This window comes from Ammospiza nelsoni, chromosome 5, assembly GCF_027579445.1.
Source record: "Ammospiza nelsoni isolate bAmmNel1 chromosome 5, bAmmNel1.pri, whole genome shotgun sequence".
NCBI lineage: Eukaryota > Metazoa > Chordata > Aves > Passeriformes > Passerellidae > Ammospiza > Ammospiza nelsoni.
Window position 1 is genome coordinate 74,551,855 of NC_080637.1, and position 22,844 is coordinate 74,574,698.

The 22,844-nt window shown below is 45.1% G+C and overlaps 1 protein-coding gene across 4 annotated transcripts in view; it reads left to right on the forward strand.

Moving 5' to 3' along the window:
- Nucleotides 1–22,844, forward strand: part of ST8SIA1 (ST8 alpha-N-acetyl-neuraminide alpha-2,8-sialyltransferase 1) — an 88,906-nt gene that overhangs the window by 42,928 nt on the left and 23,134 nt on the right. For all 4 annotated transcript variants that reach the window (XM_059472863.1, XM_059472865.1, XM_059472866.1 and 1 more), the window contains exons 3-4: nucleotides 7,132–7,241; nucleotides 11,085–11,177. In XM_059472863.1, coding sequence (XP_059328846.1) covers nucleotides 7,132–7,241; nucleotides 11,085–11,177 — 203 coding nt within the window. The remainder of the gene's footprint in view (nucleotides 1–7,131; nucleotides 7,242–11,084; nucleotides 11,178–22,844) is intronic.

Sequence of the window (22,844 nt, forward strand, 5' to 3'; positions counted from 1 at the left end):
GGGTGACTCCACAGAACATTTAAATGCAGCTATTTAGGAGGCAGCATAAGTTCTTGAGGCTTCCCAACTGTGGAAATGTTGGAAACTGTTACATCTCCTGGAATAAGAGAAAACCTCCCCACGCCCACAATACACCAAATGATATTTTCTTTTTATAATTTTTAATTAAATTTTGGGGTCCTAATGGATTGCAGGTTGTAAAGTTTGGATCCACAAATCTTGCAGATCTTTGGAATTTCTCACCCGTTTATTATTTTTGTCTTGTCAGGGAGGATACCCTTGGCATTGCCAGAGCATTCATCATTTAAACTACTGTCTATGATGCACAGTCAGTAGTCTGTTGCCATCTACAGATGTGCTTTTTTTGGTTTATTTTTTCCATAATCCCACACTGTGCTGCCCTGGCTGTACGGAGGCTGACTCTATTGAATTAAATGTCACATCAGCAATGTGAAACGTTTTTAATTCCAAGCAAGTGCTCCCTTGCGGTGACATCATGCTGGGTAGAAAGCTGTTAAAGTTCACACCATTTTGAAGTTCCCACTTAAAGTGCAGCTGGAACTAAAAGTGACTGCCAGCTTAGTCACTGCTGCTCCGTGCTTTAAGTGAATAATGTTGCAAAGTGTTCTCTCTCTCTTTCGCTGTGGCTGCTCTCAGCTCATGGATCCTTTTGGGTGGCAGAGCTTTTCCTGCAGCAGCCCTGCAATGCTTTTAGCCTTCAAGTGATCCATGTGTAAATAGTTCCTGAGCTTCTAGTCTTGTGAAAAACAGTACTGTCTAAAGCAGGTATTTGTGGGGAGCACAAAGTTTGCATATTGGATGTGAATCCCACCTCAGGGCTGAATAAAAACGCTGCTGTCATGGCTGAGACATGGACACCTGCAGAGGAGCTTGTCCCACCTGGGCAGCTTCTCTTTGGTACAAACAACGAGCTTCAGGTTTCAGCACGTACCAGCTGGCAGTGCCAAAATCAGCCGGAGAAGGCAGCTGGAGCTCCATGTGGGATCTCTTCTTTATCTTCTTTCATGGTCACTGCCACCATTGCTTCTTGTAATAATCACATTTTAATCGGAGTCCCACCCGTTCCAGTGAGAGAGAGTGGGTTTAGACGAGGTATGTGGAATTTGGGATTTATTCCTGTGAGGGGGGTGAGGCAGTGGAACAGGCCGTGCCCGTTTCCGCCCCCCGGCCGTGGCCGTGCCCGTTTCCCCCCCCCCCCCCCCGGCCGTGCCCGTTTCCCCCCCCCCCCCCCGGCCGTGCCCGTTTCCCCCCCCGGCCGTGGCCGTGCCCGTTTGCCCCCCCCCCCCCCGGGCCGTGGCCGTGGCCGTTTCCCCCCCCCCCCGGCCGTGGCCGTGCCCGTTTTCCCCCCCCGGCCGTGGCCGTGGCCGTTTCCGCCCCCCCCGGCCGTGCCCGTTTCCCTCCCCGGGCCGTGGCCGTGCCCGTTTCCGCCCCCCCGGCCGTGGCCGTGCCCGTTTCCGCCCCCCCGGCCGTGCCCGTTTCCGCCCCCCCCGGCCGTGCCCGTTTCCGCCCCCCCGGCCGTGGCCGTGCCCGTTTCCCCCCCCGGCCGTGGCCGTGGCCGTTTCCCCCCGCTGCCCCTGGGCCACTCGTTGCTCCAGACTCCTGCACCTGGCTGGAGAGGAGGACATGGGAGCAGCAGAGCCCCCGTCTCCCTGCTGGGACACACCTTCCCTGGCACTGCTGGTGTCTCACAGCTCTGAGGGTGGCACCAAGGGCCACCAGCCCAAATGTGGCCTGTGGACGATGGAGAAGGAGCCGCTGCCACCCTGCAGCGCCTGGCAGCTGAAAAGGTACCAGGACTCTCAGGGTTCAGCTGGCTCCTTGGGGAATTCACTACAGCCTCACCCTCCTCATCGTGATGCTGCCTGCTCAAAAGGGACAGCAAAATCACAGCATCTTTCCAATTCAAAAGGCTTATTTTAAAGATAAATTATTCTAATTTATGTTCTCAGCATTTTCAACGGTTTTTGTGTCTTCAGCATTAAAGCAGAGGCTGAATACTGTAGATTTTCCTGTTTTTCCAGTAAGAACCTGGTTTCTGATTGGCAGTGAGTGGGCACAAAATTAGTGCATTAACAACCTAACAATGAAATCCAAGTGATTTAGAGTAGCATTATCTAAAATTATTTTTTGTTACTATGTGTAATGTTCTTTTAACTGATGACAATGATTTATTTCTGCTTAGATGAATGATGAAACTAATCAGTGCATTGCTTGAGAGATGCTTTGTTAAATTAGTCCCATGTTCAACTGGGAGTCTTTAATCCATTGCTCTGTGTGCTTATTTGTCATTGAATTTGTGGGGGGATGTGCAGGTTCTTCTTTTGCTTACATGAATATGAACTAGAATGCCTTCACTGATTGCCAGTGGAGTTTCATTGTTTAAGGAGGGGAAAATGAGACAATGGGGCCTTCCTGGCTGTGGTGTTGTTGGGAGATACCTTTTTAAAAATTCCTCATGCAATTCATTTAATGAAGTGCTTGACTTTTTGCAAGGGAATTCCTCCTGCTTATTTCCAATATGCAAGGTGTTACTATTTAAAAGTATTTGAAATTCTATGGTAATTATTGCTTGATAATGGGGATAAGTTGGTGGGTTTTTGGTACATTTGCTCTATCATACGAAATAAACTGTGGCTGGTTTTTTCCAGTCCACCCACAAGACTGTGGCCATTCATAAAAATTTCATGAATTAAGAAAATAACATGTGTTGACAATGAAAATAACAGTTTCAGGAAGCTAATATTAGTGGAAATGCTTTTGTTATAACTCTGCTGCCTAAAGCCAGCATTTGTTAGGCTAGCTTAGAATTCTGAGGAGAAAAACAGCCGTGGTTTTTGTGATCATTTAGCATAAATGACAGCTGGGTCCCTTTAATGTGAGAATTTACATATTGTCACCTATGAACTGATAATTTGCCTAGCAAAGTGTTGTGATGTGGAAGGTAAAGAGGGAAAGCATTAGAAGGCTTTGTGGAGAGAGGAAAAAAAGTCATATATATATTTCATAGTTGCTTATGGGCACCACTTGAGTCTAGGACTTGTGTCAGTTTTGTGCGAGCAGACAGTTTTGTGTTTGCTTGGACAAAGAGCTCCTGGGATGTCCCTGCAGTCTCAGCAGTAACACAGCAAAGTCAGGTGCCATGGCACATGCAGGGTTCTCCCAGCCATTCCTGAGGAATGGCTCTGCTCTGAGCCGTCCCACAGCACCTGGAATGTCCCCGGGCGGCAGAGACAGCTGATCCTCTGGGCTCTGCGTTACCCTGCAGGCTGGTGATGGCCACGGAGCCGTGCCTGTGCTCAGCGCCTGCAGCCAGTGTAACGGGGTGCCCTTGTGGAAAGAGGCCCTGGTCCCTTTAAAGGGAGTAATGGTGATGGCCACGGAGCCGTGCCTGTGCTCAGCGCCTGCAGCCAGTGTAACGGGGTGCCCTTGTGGAAAGAGGCCCTTGCTCTCTAAAGGGAGTAATGGTGATGGCCACGGAGCCGTGCCTGTGCTCAGCGCCTGCAGCCAGTGTAACGGGGTGCCCTTGTGGAAAGAGGCCCTTGGTCTCTAAAGGGAGTAATGGTGATGGCCACGGAGCCGTGCCTGTGCTCAGCGCCTGCAGCCAGTGTAACGGGGTGCCCTTGTGGAAAGAGGCCCTTGCTCTCTAAAGGGAGTAATGGTGATGGCCACGGAGCCGTGCCTGTGCTCAGCGCCTGCAGCCAGTGTAACGGGGTGCCCTTGTGGAAAGAGGCCCTTGCTCTCTAAAGGGAGTAATGGTGATGGCCACGGAGCCGTGCCTGTGCTCAGCGCCTGCAGCCAGTGTAACGGGGTGCCCTTGTGGAAAGAGGCCCTTGGTCTCTAAAGGGAGTAATGGTGATGGCCACGGAGCCGTGCCTGTGCTCAGCGCCTGCAGCCAGTGTAACGGGGTGCCCTTGTGGAAAGAGGCCCTTGGTCTCTCTAAAGGGACTAATGGTGATGGCCACGGAGCCGTGCCTGTGCTCAGCGCCTGCAGCCAGTGTAACGGGGTGCCCTTGTGGAAAGAGGCCCTTGCTCTCTAAAGGGAGTAATGGTGATGGCCACGGAGCCGTGCCTGTGCTCAGCGCCTGCAGCCAGTGTAACGGGGTGCCCTTGTGGAAAGAGGCCCTTGCTCTCTAAAGGGAGTAATGGTGATGGCCACGGAGCCGTGCCTGTGCTCAGCGCCTGCAGCCAGTGTAACGGGGTGCCCTTGTGGAAAGAGGCCCTGGTCCCTTTAAAGGGAGTAATGGTGATGGCCACGGAGCCGTGCCTGTGCTCAGCGCCTGCAGCCAGTGTAACGGGGTGCCCTTGTGGAAAGAGGCCCTTGCTCTCTAAAGGGACTAATGGTGATGGCCACGGAGCCGTGCCTGTGCTCAGCGCCTGCAGCCAGTGTAACGGGGTGCCCTTGTGGAAAGAGGCCCTTGCTCTCTAAAGGGAGTAATGGTGATGGCCACGGAGCCGTGCCTGTGCTCAGCGCCTGCAGCCAGTGTAACAGGGTGCCCTTGTGGAAAGAGGCCCTGGTCCCTTTAAAGGGAGCTGTGTGGGCTCTGGTGTCTGTGCTGTGCTGTGCTGGGGGAGGCACAAGTGTCCGTGGTGGCTTTCCCCAGGAGCTGTGTCCAGCCTGGTTTTCCTCCCTGTGCATAGGGCAGGTGGATCTGCACAGGTCAGGCAGAGGGACACCCACCATGATGATATAATCTGCCCTTCCTGCTTTCCTTTGGCTTCCTCACATCACCCTGTCAGCCCTGAGCTCATTCTTTTGCCTCAGACTCACTGAAGGGATGCCTAGTCCAAGATGTGATCCAAACTTGGGAATTATGTTGTTGTTAATCAGTAGCTATACCTTGGCAGGAGTGATTGAGTAGTTGCATTGTGAAACTTGTGGAAATTTATAGGCTTCGCTAACCCTTTGTTTTAAGGGAAAGGGAGTGCTATTCTGAAATGAATAGCCTGCTTGGACGAGAGCCACTAGGAGTGAAGTCACCAGGACTAAGCAGTAATGGGGGAGAAGAAATTAGAATGATAAGCAAGAGATATAGGTAATAAATTAGGGCTTGATTAATGAAAAATGAGTGTAATCTGGAACCAATGTGTCCCATTGATGCCATTGTTTGTTAAAATGTAGAAATTGTCTATTTACACAAAGTGTGGGTTCCCACCAAGCTCCTTACTTTGCACAAACTAAAATAAAACAGAACTACCTCACCTTGGTGTGGGAATTTTCTGTACACACCAGGTAGCAAGGCTGTGCACAGGATAAACAAAAGGACAAGAGTATCAGAACTTCATAAGCTTCTGGAAACCAAAGTATGTAGGCAAATGAGAACTGGCATTGTCATCTCTGAGCAGAACAGGAAATAAGCTTCCCTTGAGGGACAGCAGGTCATCTCAAGCACTATTAAAGGCTGTCCGCAACTCACAGAATTTGGAAGCATTTAACAACTGCTAAATGTGTGTTTGGGGGGGTCTAAAGGCACAGAATTTGTGACAGTGCCCACTACCCTTAAAAGCCAGAGTTAATGTCTGCTGCCTTTGTGGTTTGGCACAGCCTTTGTGTAACCAGCTGTCTTGAGGGGAGCTTTGATGTATCCTTAGGAAAGGTACTGTTATTTATAGAACACATCTAGTCTGCATTTCCTCTGCTTCCCACCCCCATGCCTTTACAGAGAATGTGAGTTCTCATTGGATCAGGGTCATCTCACAGATGGGATGTTCTTTGAATCTCAAGATATGCTTCAGTAACTGCTAAGTTAAAAAATCTTCTTGAGAAGGCAGATGCAGGACAAGAATGCAGCTGCGCAGTCAGTATTTCTCTGCTGTGCTATCATGACTGGCTCTCAGGACATGAACATTTACTTTCCTCCTTAAGTATATCTTAAGGCAGAGTTAGTTTTTTCATTACAAAGCAAGTTGTGACTTTATGGAAGCTGAACAGAGTCTAGTTTGCAGAGAAAGGTAGACAAAACAAGTAAATCTAGGAAGAAGAGAAATAAGGCAGCAGGCACATGTTGTAAAAACCGCAGAGTGTGCACTGTAATCCTGGCTCTGTTTCTGGACTGCGTCCTGTATTGCAGTGCCTGGTGAATATATGAGCGTGGCAGATGTTGCTGTGTACATGTGAGTGAGGCCGCCACAGTCAGGCTGTGGCAGGTGTGATAAATAAAAATCCCTGCACAGTTGTTTTTGCTTGAGGAGAATATTAACTCTTGTCTTGTAGATAAATCACATTCTGTAACTAAATCTCACTGCTTTAAATTCACATGTCTCTTCACCACCTTTCTTTTTCACGTGCTGGGCTGTTGTGAAGTGCTGTGTGCTGCCCCATGCTCACAAGAGGCTTGGGGCTGACAGGAACATGTCCCATCCATAGTCTGAGATCCTCTGGAATGAGGATGTGCAGATCTAATACCTTACTGTGTCTGGTGCATGGGATCCCATGACCATTTGACTTTGCGCTTTCATGCCCTGTTCAGCAGCTGCAAGAGCTCCTCATCTGAAATGGTCCCATTCTAATTTTAATTTATGCTGATACTAATTTGTAATGTATCTGGGCAACTGGCTGTTTGAGGAGCTGCTGTCAAGCTCCAAATATCTTTGCCTGGGGCTCTGGATTGACCTGTCCCAGCAACACAGCCATGGAGAGAGCCAGGGTGACTCCAGATTCCCAGCACACTTCTGTCATCTCAGCATTCCCTGTTCCTTCCTTCCTCTCCTCCTCAGAAATGTCTGTTGTATATCAGCTCAGGAGGATCACTCTCATGGGTTGTTTGTCCCGTTTTCCTGGTTGTCTTGTTTCTCCTGTGTCCTTGCAGCTTGCCTGGAAGGCTTGTGAGCTGCCTGCCTTTGGCCAGTTCTGCCTCAGGACCAGGCAGTTTTGGTTTTGTAGAAAATCATCTTCTGTATCACGTTTGTTGCATCCTGCTTTGGGGAGCAGGGATCAGACTGGTTCTACGTGTACTTACCAGCTCGTTTCTGTGCTTTTTTTTTCCTTCACTCCTAATTCTCCCTTTTTCTTTCTGTCACTCTGAGCCCCAACAGCTCCCTGGGCTCTCCAGGAGTGGCTACTCCAAGGATGTTTTTCTCCTGTGTAAAACTGGTGTTGTTTTGTGTTGCTAGGCTACTCCCTTCCAGCTGCCACTGAAGAAGTGCTCCGTGGTGGGAAACGGCGGGATCCTGAAGAAGAGCGGCTGCGGCAAGCAAATCGATCAAGCAGACTTTGTCATGAGGTAAGGCAGAGCCCTTCATGGCACGTTATCCCCTTCACCTGCTCTGCCTCAGCCTTTCCAGAGCTGTTCCCTTGGCATCAACCCATGGTGGCATCAACCCATGGTCTCTTGCCCTGGTGCCCTGCCTTGGCAGGATGCTGCACACAAGCAGTGTGTGTCAGAGTGTGAGCAGAGGCAGGAAAGGAGTTTGGGCTTGGTTCTGCAAAGGGACATGGGTGAGGGGACCCTGTGCTGCTCAGTGAAGTTGTGAGGGCCTGTGCAGGGTCTCAGGGAGGTGCTGAGGAGCTGCTTTGCTCATCATTTATGCCCTGGTGGCCAGGCTGCTTCATCCTGCTCTGTGCTCTGAAGCTAAATGCCATCTGTGCGACCCATGGAACTCAGAATGAGCAGGGGCTGATGTAGGGGGCAGGGCTGGAGTTGCTGCAAGCCAGAATCTTCCTCTGTTTTTCTTTTCAAGACCGAACTGTGGCTGTCTGAGGAACGGCCAAACTTCTTCTTTTGAGGTTTTTGTGATTCTTCACATTTCCTTTCCCTCCAGCCTTCCTCAATTTACAAGAACCTGTCAGGAGGGATGCTGAACCTGCTACTGCTTTTGTGATTAAATTTGGCACTTTGTAGGTCTGTGATCCTTGAGGTAAAAAGACAGAAATTAGTTCCTCCCTGATAAACATGAACAAGAGAAACGTTGTGGGGGAGAAACTGGAGGAATGCTCCAAAAGAGATGAGAACTGGAGTTTCTTTGGCTTTCTGATGGATGCATAATGAACACCCACTAGAACAAGTCTCCTCATTACATCCTGATGGCTTATTATAAAACTATACAAATTTGCTCTAAACCATTCCTGTAATTTCTGGTTTGCAAAGACCAAAAATGCCTTCATTATTAAATGCCTGTTAATGCAAAGAAACAGAACACATTAAAGGCAAACATATGCTTGGAGCACTTAGGGAAGAGAAGATGTAAAGCACAGGGGGAGAGCAGCACTCTGATTGCCATTACTGCAGAACTCCTGAGGTGTTCCACAGACTAAATACCAGAGGCTGCAGTGTATATGCAGATTCTTGCATTCTGTATTTTACAGAAATTAAAATGCTGTAGGAGCAACCAGTTACAGAAACAACAGAAGTTTACAAAAAAAAAAAGCCAACAAAACAGCAGCTATTTTAGCTTGATCATAAAACCCTCTTTCTCTGCAGGGAGGGTAAAGCAGCCATTATATGTACAGAGCTTGTTTTGATTTAGAAATAAGTGATAGGGAGAATCCTGCTAGAATCCCACTTGCTGTCTGCAGGCTCTGTGGTATTAGTGATATGAAATAATTTTAATGGAAAATTTAGTTGATCTTTTCTAAATCTCATTTCTATAATCTTAGACTGAGAGCACAATAGTGACTTCCATAACACTTCTCATTTTTTCAAAAGAAATTTGTGCAATGTCTTCAAAGAGTTTCTGCAGTGTGAAATGTCCTGCCAGGTTTTGCCCTTGTTTGTTAATTCCTTTCATGTGAATTTTATTTCACTTATGTGTATTTCCATAAGCTTTGTCCAGTGAGAGAAGATGGCTGCAGTCATGTGTTGTAATTGCTAAGGGTATTTAATGAGTTTAGACTCATCTGGTTGCTGAGCATCTCCTACCAGCACAGTTGCTCCAACACAGAGATGAGAAGAGCAGCAGTTCTCAGCCCCTGAGGCACAGCAAGCTGCCTATGCAATGACAAAGGTGCATATGGTCCCCATGTTTAGGTATTGTGGGTGTAATGGGCTCTTCTTCTGATTTTCAAGTCTGTAATTCTTATTTCTAAGAAAAAAACAGTTTTTCCCCACTCCCTACTTCCTAATGCTTATTTTAAGGGAAAGGTGTTGGTTAGTAGTCCCAAGCCATGTCTTTAACTCTATTTTCGTGTACTTACTTCTCAGTACCAGATCTAACAGTAAGAGAAATAAAAATAAAATTTCTTAGGATGAGTTTTGTGCTTCAGTGTGCTTCTCACCTGCAGAACACTCAGCACTCTGCTGACCAATCCAAGAAAATAACTGGGAAGATGAGGTAACAGATTTCCTGCAGCTTCCTGTGGATACTCAGCCCATTGCTCAATGTTTCCTGCACTCTCTCTCAGATGGGAATCAGACTTACAAATGATGTGTTGAAATCATGCATCTGTGACTGGCTTATGCAAGAATTGTCATTATCTAGATGCTGAGATGACAAAAACTAGGGTGAGGTCTTAGTCCTTCACAGTGCTTTTAAATCAACTTGAACCAAAAATGGCTTTTTAGAAGTGTGCCCTGTGAGCTTGTGTCTATTCAAAGCAGGGAGCATTAAATTGTATCTGCCAGAGACATCATGCCACCTCTCTGCCCTAGGGCAAATCAGCTCTAAATCTTCCTTCACAAATATTTGTTTGACTTTTATTTTACTTTTTCTTAAGACTTTATAATTTGTTTGAGAATTAAAATTTCCCCAAGCTTCTGGCCCTTCCCTTTCCCATCAATGACTGCAGTTTCTGAAAACTCTTATTTTGTTTTTTTTTCTGTCTTCTTTTGAATTTCTCTAGCTTCTCTTAATTTGTGGTACAGTGACCTAGAAGCTGTTTCCTGTCTGAAATCTCAATACATTGTGCACATCTTAACAAGTACAGTCATGAAAATGAGAAAATGTTCCTGGAAATTCTGTATTTCTTGGTGGATGTGATTTAATTCATTATGTTTCATGTAGTCAGGACATTGCTGTCCTTTTCCTTGGCATTGCTTGATGATGAGAATTTAAGCGTTTGAGAGCTGGTATTTATATGCAGATAGAGGCTGATATAACACCACTGTGGTTTTGGTTGGGTTGTTTTGTTGCTAGTTGGCTGGTTTTGGATTGGTTGGTTGGGTTTTTTTCAACTTAACAAATACTGCAGAGAGAAAACCCCAACAACATTCTAAAAGCCATTCTCTGAAAAAAAAAAATCCAAATTCTGCTTGTCTTTGAGAATCATGATTTCATTTTTGCCTTTTAAGCATTCCAAATACTCTTCATGCCTTTGTTTTAAAGGAGAAATCTGAAATTAATAGTGTTTGGAAACCAGTTTTTAGTGCAACTTTTATGTATTGAGTAGATTTCTCCTGACTAATTTTTGGGGCAGTGCACAGGCTTGGATACTGTTTGAATGTATCTTCATCTTTGTCTCCTGCACCTTCCTCCTTCTCCGAGGTCTTTACAAAGGAGTTTTTAGGACTGCTCACTGTGGGGATGTTTCCCTCTACTTCTGGGTTATTGAGTCTTGATTCTCTGCTTCCCAAAGTAAATTTGCTCAATTGCTTTGGCTTTATTCCATCCTCACCCTGCCCACCAGAACAAGATTGTGAGCAGAACTCAGATACACGTGTCTAAAAAGCCATCTGATTTTTTCTTCTGTGTTTTCTCAGTGAGTTCTATAAGGTGATGGTATCCCAGAGTGCAATATTAAAAATGCCAGTTTTAGATAATGCCTGCAGTACCACAGAGTGGTAATATTAAACTGAAGCCTGATACTGGTAAACAAGACAAAACAGGGTGAAAACCAGAACTTGTAGAGTTTGTATTTTTAAAAAAAGTTCTTTTGTAGCTAGTAACAGCCCCTTCCACAGCCTGTCAGAAATGTCAAGTGCATGCCTTTGGTTTTCCTTAGCAGCTACACAGATCTCATCTCTGCAAAAGGTTTTATTTCTGTATTTCCCCACAGTGTGGTACAAAAACGCTTATAGGTGTGGTACAGTAGGGAGCAGTTGTAGCCTGGTGCAGTAATACATGGTTTTTACATTTTCTGAAGCCTGTCAGTCCTGAATGTCATCTAAACTCTTGTCTGTCTTTGTGTGCAGGTGCAACCTTCCTCCTCTGTCCAGTGAATACAGCAAGGACGTTGGATCCAAAACCCAACTGGTGACTGCAAACCCCAGTATCATTCAAAAAAGGTACAGAGCAGGTTTTTCCTTTTCTGGCTGGGGGTAGGAAAAAAGAAAAATGCTTCATCAGTGTTACAGAAACTGGTGCATCAGAGTTGTGTTCCTAACAATCTGATGCTGGAAGGGGGTCTGGAGAAGGTGCAGCAGGCAATGGCTTGGTGTTAGGTGAAATAATTAAAGCTGACCCTCAGATGCTTTCAGTGTAAGCAGGGAGCTGAGGGAGGAGTGTGTTGGTGGGTGCCCCACACTGCTCTGCTGGCCAGGCCAGCTCCTGCTGCATCCCACAGTGCAGGAGATGCTGATTTGGGCTGCTCTGTGTTTCAGCACGCACAACCCCTGAGTGTCACTGCCTTGGCATTATTTGTTTGATACTGACTCATAAAAGGGGTTAGGATGGAACTGCTTGGCAGGGTGTGATCATACCAGCTTTGCTTTCTTAGCAAACTGGGACAAATTTGCGTTGTTTATTAGAATTGGTTGAAATTTTCCAAATGTCACTTGCTGATGAGAGTGGGGAAAAAATGTCAGTGCTATCTCTCTGATTTTGTCTTCCTGAATTTTAATTGCCATGTTCTTTGCTTATCCTCTGGAATGAGGTAGGTTGTTCTCAGGCAGAACAAGATCTGGTAGTAACCTGCCACGTTGACTGAAAAACACAAGAGAGAAAATATCAGCCAAGGGGATGAGCAGGAAATGATTAAGCACAAAGAAATGTATAATGTGAGTACTGGCAGGTGAAGGACTGTGAAAGGAAGCAAAGCAGGGAAATTAAATGCATGGTAGAAAGCCAGGTGTTTTAGAAAGAGAGGCACTGGCTTGGAAATGGATGTTTGATGGTATTTAAATGTAATATTTTTCCTCTCTTTCGGGCATTGAAGGGTTCTGTAGTTGAGTGTGTGGAAGACATGACAGTCTTTGACAGAGTAGAACAGAGAGGACAAGCAAGAGGAAGATGGAGTAATAATAAATAACAATGAGCTTCAAGAGCTGATTGCAGGCAGAGAGTGCTTGAGCAGGCGAAGGCACAGGAATGTTTGTGGGATGAGATGAAAGCAAAGCAGAGCTGGCAGGGGATGGCACCAGGTGCCTGGCAGAACCAGGGAGTTTCCCAGGGCAGTGATCTGAAAATGCTGTGGTGTGTGGATGGCTAAGGGATTTAAGAAGTGGAATGACATGGCCAGAACATCTCATCAAGTAAAGATCAGTTTGGCCATGGCATCTGGGGTGAAATGAAGAGGAGCAGTGTGAAACACAGCCTTTCAGAGGGTTTTACAGTTGGCAAGACAGGATTATTTAACTCAGGCATGTTTGTGTGACACGCTCCCCTCTGTCAAGGTCCGGAGTAGGAAGCTGACTGTAGTCACTATTTTTGAACAGAAAAGGGAAAGAGTGTTGGTGGTGCTTGGAGGAGACTGCGGGGCCACACTGGAGAGACCATGGAGTGTTCCAGCAAGAGGGGAGGATGGAACGAGGAGAGGGTTGAAGAAGCAGATGGAGGAAGTGAGATGCTGCTTTGTGAGGGGTGGATAGCTCAAGGAGGAGTGGAGGGGGTGGGAAATGGGAAAAAAAAAGTGAAGGGAAACAAGATAGTGATTAATGGCAGCTTTCAAAGTGAGTGGACAGTTACTGTCATGCAAGATGAGAGAGTATTGTGGAATGTATGTGCATGTATTGATTAGGGGAGATACACAACCAGTAACTGAGAATAACACAGGGAACAAATTCATAGCACTGAGAATTGGCAGAAGCCTCCTTTGAGGCTTTGCTTCCTCTGCCTGGTCAGGAAGAAACATTTTAATTTTTTTAAAATAATTGACTCATGTTTCCTGTGTGCTGCCCAAAGTAATTATTTTATCTCCTGTGTATTAGTTAGAGTGAGGAAATAAAGGTTGTATCTTGAAAGTTAAAATGGAAAAAAAAGACTACAACTCTGTCATCACTCCTGTGGAAAAAAGCTTTTTTAGGAATTAAGGTTACTTATACTTTTGATGAAATTCAAAGACATTCATATTTGTGACTGATGTATCTGTTTCTAAGCTGAGTGTTATCTAGCATCACATAATGGGATTATTCATTGGCATTCTTCCCCTCTCCTCTTGTCCTTACTTGAAGTATGTTGATATTGATGAGGCTTGACATCTCAGTTATCTCTCAAGTGTCTTATGGCAGGTTTAGTGACTTGGTCCTGCAACACCATTCATGGTTTCTAAAAGATTTACCCTTACTAGATAATTTATGGTGATGCATGTTGAGTAGGGCAAAGTTTTCATACCAGGGATGTGGAAGCAATTTTCTGTGTGGTTCCAAAACCAGAATTAGTGCCTTTAAAAAATAATTGTTGGCAGCAGTCATTGCAGAGATAGCACCATTGCCCTATCAATTTAGCACCTTAGGATGGAAGAGTCACAATTTTAATTTAGGAGTACCCTGACTTTAAAAATAACTTCTAAACATTGCTTTTTGCAAAACGTAGAGATCAAGTTCCTTGTCTGTTTTCAGCAGGAATTGAGAGTCTGCAGGTGGTGTAGGCACAGAGTTTGGGGTGATTGGGGTGGGCTGTGCCCAGTCATCCCCAACTGGCCCCAGCTGTGCCCACAGGTGAGCAGCACTGAAGGGAACGAGCCGTGGAGTGCCCAGGGGCACAGAGGGGCACTGCAGCAGCAGCAGCAGGGCACAAAAGCCTGGGCTGAGGGACAGCACAGAGCTGCCTGAAGCCTCCCTGGGTGCTGGTTGTGGCTCCACCATCCTTCTGAAAGGTAGTACAGTTTTCACTTGTGAAATATTTTGCTCTGTTCTCATTTGGGTTTGAATGTCCTACTCATTTGGGTTTTGGCAATGTCCTACCCTAACTTCAATTAGTGTCATACAGGAGAACTGACAACAGATGCACTGTGGTAGAAATTTTCCAGTGTAAGAGGATGTGTGTTGACTGTCCCAGTTTCTTTTTTTGTCTAAAACTTTTTGCAGATGTCTCTCTTCAGTTAATACTGGAACTGACAGTCTTTCATTCCTGTGTGAAATGCCTTTTCCCACTTTGCATTCACAGCATAACTTTTCTGTCAAAGACTGTGTTAGGGTTGCAGTTGGGATGGAAATGTTGCATAAAGGTGCTCCTGGGGCCAAGGTGACCTTTGCCACCCTCTAGCCCTGAGTGTTGCTGTGGGACTGCAGTCCCACATTTTTGATGTTTCCAGTTCATTCCCCTACCATCCTACTCAGCTTGGCTTCAGAGGATGATTTTGTATTTGTCCTGGGTTTTATTTTCTTTCCAAGTCCAGCGGCTCCAAGTCCCTCCTAGGAAAGAGTAGCAGTACCTGTGATGTGCCTACAGCCATTCTTAGGACTCTGGGGAAAATGAGCAAGGTTGTGTCACTTAGAGAGGTTGTTTCCATATTCTGAACCCTTGTCTACAGCCGTGGAGAGGGACGAGTCAGTGAACATAAAATGCTTAAGAGGCAGCGCTGATTTTTGATCAATGGCATAAGAATTGTAACTCGGAAACACAAAGAGTTTGTGGACGTGGATTATTATCTGTTTCTGAAGTCACTGGATCTGGGCTGTTCAGGAGAAGCCAATTTTATGAATTTCTTATCTTCAACAGCTCTTGCAAATGTCATGCAGTAATAATTTGTCTGCACTCCTAATTAAATCTGCAGCCAGATGCTGTTTGCAGCAGTGTTCCTTTCTAGTGCCACGTCTGCTTATCTGTCTAACCTATGCACACTTATATCATCAGTAACATGGATATAATACTCCAAATAGATGTTCCCCAGCATTCAGGGAGTTTTAGACCAGCTGGTGATTTTGGGGAGTATTTTATCCATGAGCTGTGTGTCCATGGCCCGTGTGGAAGTTTGAACTTCCAGCACTGAATGGGAATGTTTTCCTTTCAGTAAATTAATTCACCTTTTTGATCTCTGTGATATTTGACAAGTTTTTGCTGCATCCAGTGTCTTGCACTAAACCATGATGAGGGAATGAGATTAAAAACTAACAAATGCAATGATTCTGCCTCTCAGCTTGGAAATGCCAGTTAAATATCACTGCTGTTTATTAGGTTCCCATGGATTTTGAGTGGGCTTAAATTTGCTTTCCAGTGTCCCCTACATTTTAGAGGCAGCTAATAATCTTTCCTAGATTCAGTCCTGAAGACATCTCTGGATCCAACTGACTTAGACTATTAGGAATAAAGAAAACTGGAATTGAAGCAATAATTTACTTTGATAAAAGCTTCCTTCATCTTTGATCAAACAAATGTACAGTATTATGCCTGTTGCTTAAACTCATAAAAATGTTTCATGAGAATTCCTCTTCAGTGTGTGTCTGTGTAAAAATGACATATTCTATTCCTATGTAGTTACATTATATTTTGGTAATTGCAAAAGATCAGAAAAAGAAAGGTAGAAACCACCCATAAAATATGTTCCTGATGGAAAACCCTTTGTGCTTATCTTGTCCTTTCTCTGCAAGTCAAGTGATGGGAAGATCTTCCCCTGCAAAGTCAATTAGTCACCAGATATTAAACACTTCATATGGAGTTCCTTTTTTCATTCCTGGTATTTAAATATATCTCAGATGATTTCATTGATGAGAAATCCAAAATCATCTGCAAGAGTCTCTGAACATCTGTGCCAACAGCAAGGGGGTAACATTTCTGGGAAGTACTTCTTAGGACTGTGATAACTCTCCTGTATGGGGAGGTTGCTTGAAGCCCCATTTGGTGGTAATCAGTTTTTGCCCTCCTCTAATACAGCGTTTCCTTAAAAACCTTTACATTTATAAATTTTGTCTTATTTTCTCTTTGTGTGGAACATCTATTTCTGTCCTTGTTTGAACAGAAAAGGAAGCTAAACTCTGGGGATGGAGGGGACTGGCCCAGTGCTACCACCAGGCCAAAGGCAGAGCCAGGAAAGAAAAATTCCAGAATTTCTGGTTTGCTTTTGAGTTTCTTAGCTGATGAGCAGAAATACCTGGAGTTGCAAATAAGTCCTGCTGTGACTGGAACAGTTTGTTGCTGTTACAGCCATGCTTTGACCCCATGTAAATCAGGGGCCTTTATTCTCTTAGCCATTAGATAATAGCAAGGAGCAGGAAGGAGATCCAGGAACCCTCAACTAAGGAGAGGGCTGGTGGCTCTAGAGGTGTCTCAAAATGCACCTTTGGCTCCAAAGGGAAGGGTCAGGTGCTGCTGCAGTGGGGTGACGTTTCGGGTTAGGGAAAGTTAGCCAGTCTGGGGGAGGAAAGATGGAGGAGAACAGGAGAGTTTTCTGGGATACACTTAGGGATGGTACCTCATAGCAAAAGCAAGTGCCACGTGTTAGGGAGAACCTACACATGTCTCCATCTTACTGTAATTTAAAGGGCAAATTGATGTGGAGATGAAATGCGAAATTCTAAATGAGATCTCATGAAATCATGGTTTGATGTTTTTTCTTGAAAAGAAATGTTTTATTAGTAGTTGTCATAGAGATAGACGATACCAGGATTAAAAGAATCAATTTGGATTTGTGATTGAAGTAGCCTCAAATTTCAATTCTACTGTGTATTAATTGTAGGATTGGAGAGGAATGGGAGGCATTGCTTTACACATGCATTTCGAAGTTTCTTGTCTGGGAATTCGATGATAATCGTCGTTATCTCCATTGTGAATGACATTTTAATTGCAAAATCTTTGCCTTACCAAAATCACCAGTGCTTGCTCATCTGTGGGGATATTCATTAGCACATTGTCTCACACATTTTTATTTTCTTGGCAAGCTGTGGCAGGAAGACTGTTCCTTTTCATTCCTCCCCCCTCTCCCAGCTCCTGGTGTCTTCTTCAGACCGCTGTATCCAAGAGTCTGCCAGCACTACCAAACACAGTCAGCTGTCTGATTTTCCATTATTAGGGCTGTGAAATGGGAATGCTATATATGTCCCTGAGCAAATCATGCTTTTAATTAACGTGAGGGGTTTTTCATCCTTGTATTCCTGCAGTAGGACTTGATATGAGAGCTTCTAAATCCTACTACCAATGTGTGGAGTGGTTAATCAAGTGCCTTATATTTAAGTATGTGACTGGTATCTTCAAAGCCATTGGAATACTTTAGTGTCTTGTGTGGGAAACCCAGGATTGTTCAGAGTGACTTCTCCAAAGATTTTTAAGCGCCTAATCCATGTTTAGGTAACCAGTCTTTCTTTACAGTCTTTATTGTTAACCTAGATTTTTTTAGCATTATTGCATCTCTTGGGTATTTTCAGATACTGATAGGAAAGCAAATGTGTATATATATATTTTCTTTTAAATGGAGATACAAGGAATCCTGCAATCTGAATGAGTACAGATAATGAGAACACAGAAGATGGCTACTTCTCTGCAATCTGCCATGTTGTGACATTCCCACTTTTTCTTTTGTTCCTGTTTCTAAATAATTCCCATAGTTTGCAGCATCTGCAGCCATGTGATCCCATAAACTTCCAAGAAAACATGCAAATTCAGGAGATGGGCACAGGAGTGTAAAATCCTTATGGATAGCAGGCCAAAAGCTTTAGGGTGAAGCATAATGTCAGAGGGATTAATTAGGGTCTGTTTTCTCATTAAACAGCTGGGGATGGCTGAGAATGAGATCAGCACCTGAGAAGGCTGAATTAATTTTAAGCAGCACTTGGAATAGATGCTGAAGGAAAGGATGAATGGAGAGAGAAACCCTCACGTGGAATCCTTTGGGGGAATAGACTGTGCAGTGTGAATCACTGCAGTGCTTCACAGACTGCAGGGATTTTTAGGTAAACCAGGAGGTAGATGGATCTTGAGAAATGTTTTTTCAGGAGTTGATAAATAAATAGCCAGAGCAAGATCAGAACCAATAAGGAAGAATTTCTGGGACTTTTTTCCACATGTTCTTAGGAGATGGCAAAAAAAGGGCAAAGTAGTGCCTTAGCGAGAGGCTTAGATTAGATGCTAGGAAAGTTTTTTTTCACTGAAAGGGTTTTAAAACATGGGAACAGATAGCCATGGGGAGTCACCAGCCCTGAAAGTGTCAAAAAATGTGTGGATATGGCACTTGAGGACATGGTTTAATGGTGAAAATGGTGGTGGTTGATGGCTGGATTTGATTATGTGAGAGGTTTTTCCAAACCTTAAGGATTCTGTGATTCTGTCAGGGGGTGGGGGAAATCAAGGGCAGAATAAATAAATTGCTCTTAGTTTAGTCCACTGAAAGAGAGTGGAAATGGCTAAACATGGAAGAAATGTCTCCATGCTCTGAAGGCCCTTCCCAGGAGGTCACAAAGAAGATAAATGGCACCATCACTGAGGGAGAGGTATTGTCAGGGATTAAAACCTATTTTCAAAGCAAATGTGTGCAAGATATGAGAGCCAGATTTCCAGGTCTGTCTCAGAAAGTTGTGAGTTGCTGATCCTGATTGATTTATGTTCCATCAGAGTCCTTGTAAACAGCTTAGTTGTGACCATTCTAGAATGTGCTTTTACTCTTAGAGGCAGGCAAGTGGGAGAAGCAAGTGCTGAGCAGCTCTACCCACAGGCTCATTACTGCTCACTGAGAGGTCTCTGGAGGAAATGCTCTCATTTTATTGTCTGGATGTCTGTTTCACTTGCATGCAGGCTGGCAGAATGAGCAATTAGGTAGCTGTGTAAAAGCAGAATGGGTGGAATATTTATGGGAGCCAACATTTCAAAATGGCACAACACGGAGAAAAAGACAAGTTTTGGAGGTCTTTCACCCAAAATCTTTGCTTTTCTCTTCCGAGTTAGTTGAATTTCTGAAGGTGGTCTCCAAGCAGCCAAGGCAGTGAGATGTGATTGCAGGCTGTTGCTCTCATGGTTTCCCTGGGGCTCAGGAGGGATTTTGGAGGCTGTTGGGATTATTTGTAAACAAGGAAGACTCTTATTTCAATTTCTGGTTCTGTTTTCTGACTAAGAAAAATCACAAAGACTTTTCATTAATTCCATCACAGGACATTTCAAGGGATGGTGTGTTGATTTGAGCTTTACCCTCCTGTCAGTTTTGTCACCCCTGTGGGACTGAAAGTTTTCAGTGGATTTGCTTGCATTAATTAAAGCCTGAATATCTGAGGAAAAATCATAAAATAAGCTCAGGTTTCCATGAGTTTAAATTTGAAAAATTAGAGTACAAAGCTAGATCAGAGTGTGTAGACAGCTTGTAATATTGAAGTGTATTATTAACTGCTAATAAAAGATGGAGCTGTAAAGTGGGACTAGAAAATATCTCCAGTAGAGTAATTTTAACACTCTTCCCTGGATGAGTGTGGAGATAGAGTTGTAAGATTTGGCACTGCTGATTTTGGCAGCTGTCTCTGCATTTGGATCACTTGAGCACTTCTCACTGAGGAAGGATGGGTGCTAAAACCAGACCATAAAGCTTCTGACTCTTTAAGTCAAATTGCACACTAAAATTAAGGGTCTATATCACATCAGTTTTGAAGCAATACACAAGAGACTTCTCAAGTGTCTTAAAATAAGAAATTTTTGCTACTTTAGGAGACTTTACTACAGGAAATCTTACTGTTGTTTTTAACTCTGTTTGTGCCAGCCCCTATAACTGGCTTGCCTAAGGGGGTATGAATACCTTGTATTTAGAAGGAAAAATAAATTCATTTTTCAGACTAGAATGTTCCACTGTGACTGTCCTACCTTTTTTTGCTTTTTCTACAAGGATGGCAAACAATGTGCAAAATGCCAGCCTGGTCTAGTGGAAGGATCCCTGCCCATTGCAGTAGGGCTGGAAACAGATAACCCTCAAGGTCCCTTCCAACACAAACCATTCCATGATTCTCTAAAAGCATGTGTTATTACACTTTTAATTAATTTATTCTCTTCTGTTGTGGGAGGGTGTTGATTCTTGTGTGGTAATTATTACTTCTGCTACTATTGACAGGCCTTCCTTACAAACAAGAGAGTGTTTCTGCCTGGGCTTATGCCCAGAGCAGCATTTCTAATTAGCAGCAGTGCTGAATTTGTACTCGGAATACTCTGAGCTGAGTTTTTCAGTGCCCTGCCCGTTCCATACAGCAGCTTGGCACTGAGCAACACTGATATGAGGCACAGTGTAGAACAGAGAGCTGAGCCTGTCACTGTTTCCATGGCAAAAGTTCATCCTGTGGTTTAAAAGATCGTGGCTCATTAAAACTTCAGTCAGGATTTCCGTCCTCATTCTGATCTCTCATCAGCTTCAGTCCCTGCTCTCCTGTGCTATCCAGTAATGAAGTACTGTAAATCAGTAATGCAGGCTTACACCAGATGGTTGTATTTACTATCCAGCCAAGAGGGACTCATCTAATGCCACCTTTTCTAACCCCATTCCAGGCAGAGACTGGCTAAACACTGTAGGCAGACTTTTAAATCCCCACATCTAAGCCCATAACTTGTAAAATTCATCTTACTCTCTGGAGACTTGATTGCTGAGATGACTTACCCAAGTCTTGGCAGTGCTGCAGATACACAATGAAAGCAGCTGCCACCTTGGCAGGTTTGGGTTGAAATCTTTGTGTAAAGCTAAGTTTGAGAGGGATTCACAAAATCATGGAATGGCATAATTGTGAGGGACCCCTGGAGATGAGCCTCTGCTCAAGCAAGGCCACCCAGTCCTGGCAGCCCCTGGATTGCTGCAGCAGTTCTTAGAAAAAACTTGAAATGTGGTCTGTAGACACACAGCACTTCTCTATTCACTCCCAATGACAACAGGAAAGACTTTCCAAAAGGATAAAAGACAAAATGGAGTAATCGGATAAAATGATGAAACGTGACTCAGTTATCTTTTTATAAAGGTCAGCTCAGTAACTGAGAGATGTACTTACACTCTATGAGGTAAAAGGCTGTGATTCTTAGATCCATTAGGCTAATTAAACCTGCTCTTGATATGGTAGAGAGTTGCTTTTCAGATATTTCTGACCAATCTGTCCTACCTTCCATTATGGTTATGCCAGACCAGTGTTTGGGCAAGAAGGCAACCCAAGAAGCAGCCAGATTTGTATCCTGGCAGTGGGCTTGCTGAGCAGTAGCAATGGGAAGCAAACAGTAAGAGTTAAGCTTCATTTTTTAAGAAAGCAACTGACTTACAAAAGAAAATTTTAAAAAGCCCTGCAGCCAAACACACCATTCTTTTATAGCAGTTGCAGTGATCAATTTTGTGAGACCTGGGCTTTGTAACACAAGACACAAACTCACTCGGATATCAGAGGCTGCCAGTTAAATACAGTGCAGACAGACCTGGCATCAGTGCTCCTTTATTTGTGCAAGTTAGGGAGGATGAATAGCCAGGGAAAAGCCTTGTCAATCTGAGTCCAAGGTGGAGTTTCTGTGCTGATCAGAATGTGAACAGGCTGCAGGTACAGATCTGAGTGCCCTCATGGGTGTGAAGCACAGCAGAGCTCATTGGGCTCTGAGGGCTCATTCCAGCAGAGGGGCAGCTGATCCTCTGCTCAGGCTCTTCCCAGCAGCCCTGCAAGGGCCAGGTGAGCTCAGTGTGCTCTGGGGTGCCCAGCTGCAGCTTGAGCAGATGGCTGTCCAGGGGTCCCAGCCGTGTTCTGTTCCCAGGTCATCCCCGTGGGATGCAGGCATGGACCAGCGGGTGCTGGGAGGTGGAACAGCTCTGAATCCAGGTGTTGCTGTTGGTACAGAGGGGCTGGTGCTGGGAGGTGGAACGGCTCTGAATCCAGGTGTTGCTGTTGGCACAGAGGGGCTGGTGCTTGGAGGTGGAACGGCTCTGAATCCAGGTGTTGCTGTTGGCACAGAGGGGCTGGTGCTGGGAGGTGGAACGGCTCTGAATCCAGGTGTTGCTGTTGGCACAGAGGGGCTGGGTACTGCTGAGCAAACCAGAGGCACCTCAGAAATGCAGCTCCTTCCCAGCTGTCCACTCCTGTCCTGTCCCAGCCAGCCCCCCCAGGGAATGATGGCTGAATCTCCCCTTCTGTGTCAGGCAGGAAGGAACCTGCAGAAAAGCTGTGGAGCTTGGGGATGAAGGCATGTGTGACAGCAAGGGGCAAGCTTTGAGTTGGCCTTTGGGAAGGGCTTCTGGTGCTGGTTCTGTAGTGGAGAGCAGGCAGCAAAAGGTTTGTTTGTGGGGTGTGATTTCAAAGATCTGATCTCCCACTTTAGAAGGTGCATTCTTTTTAAGTTGTAAGTCAAGCTGCTGTTTGCAGGCTGGTGCAGAGATGCATTTAGGAAGGTGGATGAAATACTCCTGTCCCTCCTTTTCAGACAGGATAACAGAAACACGAGGGAGCTGTCACAGTCCAGCAGTGAGCCAGAGAAGCCCAGAGCAGTGTATCCCTGGATTTTTGCCCAGTCTTTGATCAGAGGTGTTGGCTTAGTTACCTCACGTGAAGGAGACTTCATGTTCTTGGCCACTCACACAGTTTCTTTCACGAGTATTAAATCTGCATAAAGAGATTAATGAGACCTGCCAGAAAATCTGTTTCTGTCCACAGAGTTGCTAATTGCTGTTCACACACTGTCAGGGTATTGCAGTGTCTGGCTCTCATCTCTGATGCTTCTTCCTCGGGTGCAGGAGTGCACATCAAGTGACAAACTTACTGTCCAAGACGTTTTCCCCTGGCATGGGGTGGCAGGACCCTGAGCACGCTGCCTTCCTAGGAGCCAGTGATGCCATCAGGGATCTGTGTCTTTCTGTTAGTTTGCTGCAATCACTGAGGAGC